Here is a 7,954-nt window from a genome sequence, read left to right on the forward strand (position 1 = left end):
AGGGTTTGGCTGACCGACACACACACTCCTTTCTGCCCAGTTGATGCTCATCGTCAACTGGGTTTAGAAGATCTCTTGTCCTGTACACTTCAGACACAGCAAACATGACACGAGGCCGAGCGCTGGGGACATTCGTGTTTTTGGACGGCCTGCTGGCGTGCGCACCCCAAACCTGTGCAGAGTCACCCAGAGAACATGCACACAGATTTAGGCAGGCCACTAATAATCCTGAACCCGATATGAAGCAGACACACACAGCAGATTTTTAACTGTACTCCTCCCCTCTCTCTGTCATTTCCCATCCTGTCCTCCTTTTTCTCTTCTTTCTCCTTCTCCTGCTCTTCCCCTTGCTTCTCACAAACAAACTCCCGTATAACACTATAATATGAGAACATTATCATCCATCAACTCACCTGGATAAGTCCCACGCAAGAAAACTGGAGAAGGTGTTTATCCAGTAGCCTGCCGTCAAAGAAGTCTGCACACAAGCCTAAGCAGAACTCTATGCCCTGGCTGTGAAGAAAGCCCACCAATACTCAAGTCTTTGATTGGCAGCGCCAGTCCAGGTGACTGTCAAGTGTATTGTCTGGCTGAGTGGGGAGGAGGAAACGCTGAAAGCCTCGGACAGAACTGTTCTCGGCCCCAAGATCACCCCTGACAACTCTAGGACTGCCACCTAAACGTTGCACTGCTTCCATGTAAAATCCGCCGATCACCTTTGGGTCACTATCTGTTGTGTAGGCATTACGCCAGATGATTCTTCTGGAAAAGCCATCAATACATCCGTTTAGACCAATGTCAGCACAGGAATCCAGGTGCCAGATGAAGGTCGAGAGCTACCACCCTGGCACCTCGGCCCCATCCTCACAGGTGGCACAGTGGCAGTGCTGTCGCTGTTTTGCAGTAAGAAGATTGTGGGTTCGCTTCCAGGGTCCTCCTTGTGTGGAGAGCGCTTTGAGTAGTGAGAACAGCGCCATATAAATGTAAAGAATTAATATAATAATTATTATTATTATTACAAGACGACCTCCTTGGCACGAAGACGGCGCGCGTCCTCCCAAATAAACTTCACAAACCAAACCTCTAAGAGCTCCAGACACGTCAGCTCTGACGAATATTGAAAAGGCCTAAAAGGCTCCTTCGGTAGCCGCCCGCGTGTTTTATTGGATTATTAATTATTAATTATTATTATTATTATTATTCGTTTGCTTTACGTGAACGTCTTCGCGTGATGCCCGCCGCAGTCCTTCTGCACTTCGCTCTGCGCCGCTAGTCTTAATGTCGTTTGTCTATCATTCCTTACTGGTGACGTTGTAGGTGGGGCCTCACCAGCGGCCCCGCCCCTTGGCGCTGATTGGCTCGCGGCAGCAGTGCCAGCCAATGGCAGCGCAGCAGCGGGGAATACCGGATGGCCCCGCCGTCAAGCAGAGCGCCACTCTAACGGAGGGCCGCGCGCCGAGGTAAGTCGCTAGCTGGGCTCCGAATTCGGGATCGCAGAGAGGGACGGACGGAGGGGGGAGCGCCGCTCGCGATGGCTTCGCTTTTTTGCCGTCCTCCGCTCGGCTCGTCGGTCTCCTGTTTGAAAGGCAGAGGCGCAGGCGCGAAATCGCGTAAAGCCCCGGGGAGGCTGGCAGGAATGTGCTCGGGGGGCAGCGCGATGGCGCCTCGTAGCTCAGGTGAGGGGCTGCGTTACAAAGGGTACAGTGCGGCCACTTTCAGAAACAGAAAGAAGGGTCGGGAGAAAACAGGAGGCAGCCATCATCATCATCCTCACCTTTATCGCCATCCCGATTGAGCTTGAGGGTCGAGGGGGCTTCTCGGTGTAAAGTGCTTGTTGTAATTGAGAGCTGCTGGGGTCCGCTGGGCACACACATGGGTACACCTGAACCAGTTCCTTATGGTGGTCCCACAGACCCCTCGCGGCTGAGGGCTGAAGGGGGCCGCTTGTATTTGTAGGCTGGCCTGCATGCTGCCACCCCCTTGAATGAGTGTGCCAGTGTCCTCAGCTCTGAGTCTCCTGTTCACCTCCAACCCGCAGAGGGGACATGACGGCGGGCACACGGCTGGTTTGTTGCCTCTGGTGAAAAGGAAAGCCTCACCCTGGGGAAGTGCCAGTGAGGTGGTGGTCTTAGATTTATGAAGGTATTGCTGTGTGCTCTGCCCTTTGAGTGCCTGGCATGCTATTAGTGCCACCCCATTCGCCTTCCTGAGTTGTAAGTAAGGTTACTTTGTTGAACCTACAGGGCACAGTGTCAATGATGAATGTGTCACTGCAGGGTGCCATCTCAGGAGAAGCAGGAGCAGGGCACCTCCAGCCAGACCAGGCTGAGCCCGAGGACACGAGAGGTAACGAGAGCGTGAGGTGCCAGGGCTCAGAGGGCAGTGAGCCGTTCTGTTTATATGGCACCTTTCACCGTCACATTGAGTCTTCACTGGCTGGCTGTTTACTCCAGTGCCACCAAACTGGTGGGCAAGTGACAAGGACCCTCTGGATTGGAGGAGCGTGACAGTCGGACATCATCTGGTGACATCAATAGCAGGGACAGTGCAGGCTTGAGGTACAATATGTGTAAGGGACGTGTAGAAAAACAAAAGGCCATATCCAGCTGGCAGGTGACAAGCCAGTGCCACAAACCCAGGACAATTTTGGGAGTGGCGTGTATGGCGAAGTGTCATGGTAATAAAAACATAAAAGAGATGTGGCCATCGGTCACTCCCAGGATACGAGGCCTGCACGAGTGAGGGACACTTAGACAAACAAAAGGCCACATCAGACCGGTGAGTGGCAGGCCAGTGTAAAGAGCCCAGGGAATTCTGGGAGTGAGCGAATGTGTACAGTGAAATGCCATGTAGGGTGATAAGGACGTCAAAGACGTGTGCAGCAGTAAGGCGCGGTGTGTTTGTGTCACACGTGTGACTACTGTGTGTGCCGCCAGTGACAGGTGTGTGTTACATGTGTGTGGGCGGGACTGGGCCCTCAGCATGCCTACCGAGTCCTTATCAAGTGACGGGCACCCTGGCATGCCATTCACTTTTCTTGTCGTGTTCTCTCTCCGTTGACCTTCTCGTGGCCTGCACTGTGTGAGTACAGAGAGCGCCCCCTGATGGCGCGCTCAGCGTTTTCCATTTCAGTTCTGGTGCCCAGGAGCCGCGGTGTCTGTGGCCAGTGGGTTCTACGCCAGGAGCTGGACCGGGCACCCCACCTTAACTTGGCCACATGGGCCATTTCTCTCTCTCTCCTTTCCCCCCATATGTTGCAGGACCCGAAGCTGGCAGGATGTCCGATGTGCTCGCCGCCCTGGTGCGTGCCTCTGAGAAGGCGGCCAACATCGCTCGGGCCTGCAGGCAGGAGGCGCTGCTCTTCCAGCTGCTCATTGAGGAGAAGAAGGAGGAGGACAAGAACAAGAAGTTCGTCACGGACTTCAAGACCCTGGCAGACGTCCTCGTCCAGGAGGCCATAAAGCACGACATCGGGCAGCAAGTAGGTGGAGCTGCTTAGACGAGCGCGGTCTTGGCCCCCTCTGGTGGGCACTAATGTTACAGTTGGACTGTCGGAGCCCAAAAATAGACACTCGGTGCTCCGCCATCTGTTTGGGCTCCAAACGGACCACGAAGGCCCAGTGCTGTCCTCAGGGGTCCAGTGGAGAAAGTGACACCTAACTCTGTCCTCTGCTGTCCCCCTGAGTCCCCATGTGGTCACCACAGGAGGGAGTGTTTGGGCACTGGAGGTGACCACAGATGATCAGGCTTGTTACTACGCTGTTGATGGTCCCTCTGCACGTCCATAGTGTCCCAAGAGGGGTCTGGTCAGTGATGTTGGCCGACTTTGCCCTTTGACTCTTATCTTCTTGTTTTCAGTTTCCTGACCTCAAAGAGTACATCTTCGGCGAGGAGTCCAACGAGTTCACAAACGGCCTTGGTAAGCCTGCTGACCGCTCATCCTTATCTGGAGGGGAAGGCCCGGGTGGCCACTGGACATGGTGGTCACCGCTGGTCACAAAGCTCTGGCGCGTGTCTCCACAGGACAGAAGATCTGCGTGAAGATCTGCGAGACGGAGAAGGAGACGGCCAAACTCCTGTCACTTGTGCTGGATGGCAATGAGGAGGCGGCCAGTGCCCTCGCCAGTGCTGCCCACCAGAGTGCTGGCGAGCTGGAGCTGGACACTGGGCACACTGAGATCCCACCAAGCATGCTGGGAGTCTGGGTGGATCCCATTGGTAAGTTCCTTGTGCCACGGGGAGGTGGAGGCTCCGGGTGGGCACCTGGTGACTGTGCCTACTTCAACTTTGTCTTCCAGACTCCACCTTCCAGTACATCAAAGGCATCGGGGACTCGGTGGCCCGCGGCGGTGTGCACAGCCAGGGTCTGCAGTGCGTGACTGTCCTGATTGGTGCCTACCTGCTTCACTCGGGAATGCCCGTCATGGGCGTGGTCAACCAGCCGTTCGCTGCTCAGGACCCAAACACAAAGAGGTGAGGTGGCACTGAGAACACATGGCGCCACCTGTGGGTGAAGTGCGGGAGGCCAGTCAGTTTGGTGCCGTGACACTGATGTCCCCTTTACCTTTGCAGATGGACTGGCCAGTACTTCTGGGGTCTCTCATTTGAGGACGTGAAGCTGAACTCGCTGCAGACCACCCCTGACCCCTTGGTGGACAGCACCCATCTGTCTGCAGTTCTGAGCTCGGGCGAGGCGCCAAGTGTCCGGGAGCAGCTGGGCATGGCCTGTGGAGAGGACATCCACTACGCCGCTGGGGCTGGCTACAAGTGTCTCTGTGTCATCCGCGGACTGGTGGACGTCTACGTCTTTTCTGAGGACACCACCTTCAAGTGGGACTGCTGTGGTCCTCATGCCATCCTCTGCTCGCTGGGCGGTGGCATGGTGGACCTGAAGGAAAGCCTTCGGCGGAGGAGAGAGGGCACCTCTGACCAGTGTGCCGAGCTGCTTTATAATGCCCCAGTGGCAGGTGCCCACGGTGTGGACAGATGGGCCAATGCGGGCGGCCTGGTGGCCTTCCGGTCTTGTGCCCACCTGGAGCGTGTCTTATGCGTTCTGTCCAGTCTGCCTTGTTGAGTAAAGTGGGGCTCAGTGCCCGAGGGCCAGTCGTGTGTGGCTTTGTGACTCAGGGTGTGGGAGGGGTGTGCTGCCCACCTAGGGCTGGGCACAGGGTGTGATTGACATGAGGCTGCGGGAGAAGAGCATGCTGGGAATGAGTTGGCCTGCAACTGCTGGGGTAACTGAGTGGGAGCCTGTCAGTGCCGCTTGGCATCCCAATTCCTGGGCCAACATGGCAAATCCAAGTAAGTCAGGCGGTGACAGTCAAATAAATGACAGCATTAAAAAAAATATATATGGCACTGAAATAACATGGGGGGAGGGTGGACAATTGAAATGGGGGGAGTAGTGGGCACTGACATGGTGGGTTCAAGTCCCCATTTCCTGCCCTGGGCTGCTTGTGCCCACTGAGTTCAGCTTTCATGCCAGAAATGCTCCACTGAGAGCACACAGGGTGGTCCCAACTCAACCCCCCCAAGTAACTGACACACAGTGGTGGTGGCAGCAGAAATGTCCCCCACATCGCTGCTGACCACCCTGTGGCTCACTGTGAGGGGATAGTCCCAGGTTCAGATCCCACCGCTGGCACCCTGTGGGGCTTCACACACAAGTCATTTCAAGACTCGGGGCCACTGGTCTTCTATGATGCCCACTTGGGTGTGTTTCAGTGGCACAGAGCAGGCAGGAGCAAAAGACACTCAAAATAAGGTGGGCACTTGCTGGGGGTGACAACTGGCAGATGGTAAAGCACAAACCTAAACCAATGGCACCTGGCAACACACTTGAGTTTGTAATGTACAGTTCACGCAGGATGGCACATCTAGGGCATCAGACATGCTGAGAAGGGCACTTTGATATGCCAATAAGCCCCCGAAGCAGAAAACTAAACACCTGAAAATCTCAGAATCGCTTTGAAGGATTTGATTGAAAGGCGTTGACTTGCTGCCACCCTGCGTGTTTTACTTGTCGGTAATAATAACGACGACACTATTGGTGGGCCACAGTGGGAATGCCATAAATGACGACAGACTTTATATAGCGCCTTGATAGACTTTACCCAGCAGCCCTCAGTATCTGCTTTCTAAAGCGCCTTGCGAGGGGTCTCTTGAATGGCACCATATAAAGTGCCATTCAATTAATTAGACATAACTTAGTGAGTGCCCTGCGCGTGGTCAGACTTGGCAAAACGAGGAGAGGACGCCACCTGCTTTGTGCTGTGCCACAAAACGACTGACCAAGATGTGTCTGATAGACTTGGATCAATGCCCGCTTCTGTCTGCCCATCTATGGGGCAAAGGTCAGCTGCTAGCAGAGAATGATGCCAGGGTAGTGAAGACAGAACAACGCTTGTCTCATTGTCTACTGTGGTCTGCCCCGGTCACTCTGGTTGGCCCATTGCTCAGTGGTCTGTCCAGGGCTGGTACATCCCTTGTGCCCAGTGGTGCCAGGATGGCTTCTGACCCCTTGAGTCTTGAGGTCCAACCAGCTGTCCAAGTTTATAACTAGAGATGGTGGTGCCAGAGAGTGGGTGGGTTGGCACACTGGCCTGGCATCATTTAAGGGTGCCCACCGATCCCCCCTCACTTCACCACATGTCCTGGTGACTTTAACTGAGCAGAGGAATGGCAGCCTTGTGCCTTCTCTGAAGTTCATGTTTTATAGTGTGAGCACTGGCATGTGAACCTGACCTGCTATGCCAAGATATTAACACTTGAAAATCATCTATTAGGGCACTCAGTGGCACAAGCCGCCATCTGTGCAGGACACACTGCACATAACACCCTGAGGGGTCACTCACGCAGAGGGGCTCAAATGGAACAAAGATGCCACCTCACAAGGTCCTCACAAGTCTCCTTTGGCCTCTTTAGGGCCTCCATGTGTGCTTTGGTCACACTCACAGGGACAGGTCACCAGGCCACTCTACTGACCACCTGAGGTGTCCATCATCTGCTGTTGGCTGTTATGGAGACAAGCAAGTAAGGGGCCTGCAGCTCGAAGGGACAGCACGGCCAGCCTCTAAGTGTCCCTGCCCTTTAGGGGTGACAACAATGGTCATCCAGGGCATTTGACCATGTGGCTTACAGACCACGGGTGAGTTACAGTCACGGGTGAGTTTATGCAGTGTAGCCAGGTGACAGATGGTGGCTTGTCCCCAATCTCCGTTGTCACGTTCTCTGACGCCCATTAAGGCCAAGGAGGGACTGACCTTTGGGACTGCACGCTTGACATGAAGTGACCTGACTGGCCCCTCAAACCTGTCATTGTACCCCCTAACCAAATGAAACAAGCAACTGGGATGTGTGGGACACAAATGGGGGACAAACTGAGAACATGTCTTCAAAAAACAAGCAGGGCCTCGAAACCACTCAACGCCTTGTGAGCGAGGGGCCGCAGTGGGGTCAGCACGCAACTTCATGGACGCTTTAAAGGATTTGTCAGGCGGTGGGCAAGCTGAGGGTCTTGGAGCGCAGCGTTGACGTCCGGCTTTAGACGAGGCGGTGTCTCCGGTCTGACTTGTTCAGCCTGACGTGGCCAATGAGCTCGACTGTGTCACGCTGTAGGTGACAAGGGCGCCAATTGGCAGACAGGCCGAGTGGTGCTGACATGAGCCGAAGATGAACAAGGACGTCACCCGACTTGGACCCCGGTGGGCTGCAATGGCTGTCTGTCGTTCAGCCCCTTCCTTCATGTCTGCTCTTCTCTTGCTTCTTGGCTTCATTTCGTTACTTATCAGCCAGACATAAAAAGATGGAACACAGAGGTCTCCAACAGTCCCTTGGGCGCCATGCCCACTCCGCACAGTCTTCTGTCTAGCGGGCACTGATTTCATGGGCACAGTCTTCTGTCTAGTGGGCACTGATTTGATAGGCACAGTCTTCTGTCTAGTGGGCACTGATT

At 54.8% G+C, this 7,954-nt stretch overlaps 1 protein-coding gene across 2 annotated transcripts; it reads left to right on the top strand.

Moving 5' to 3' along the window:
* The first annotated feature begins 1,329 nt into the window (after positions 1-1,329).
* inpp1 (inositol polyphosphate-1-phosphatase) lies at positions 1,330-5,103 on the top strand. 2 transcript variants are annotated; one of them, XM_028806083.2, is made up of 6 exons: positions 1,330-1,460; positions 3,261-3,481; positions 3,859-3,919; positions 4,024-4,218; positions 4,299-4,473; positions 4,573-5,103. In XM_028806083.2, exons 2-6 carry the CDS (start codon positions 3,278-3,280, stop codon positions 5,072-5,074), a joined length of 1,137 nt encoding a protein of 378 aa, XP_028661916.1. In that variant the 5' UTR covers positions 1,330-1,460; positions 3,261-3,277; the 3' UTR covers positions 5,075-5,103. The 2 variants fall into 2 exon arrangements, with proteins under 2 accessions (XP_028661916.1, XP_028661915.2); XM_028806082.2 differs by lacking the exon at positions 1,330-1,460 and adding an exon at positions 1,601-1,676.
* The last annotated feature ends 2,851 nt before the right edge of the window (positions 5,104-7,954 follow it).

This window comes from Erpetoichthys calabaricus, chromosome 8 (assembly GCF_900747795.2).
Source record: "Erpetoichthys calabaricus chromosome 8, fErpCal1.3, whole genome shotgun sequence".
NCBI classification, from domain to species: Eukaryota; Metazoa; Chordata; class Cladistia; order Polypteriformes; family Polypteridae; genus Erpetoichthys; species Erpetoichthys calabaricus.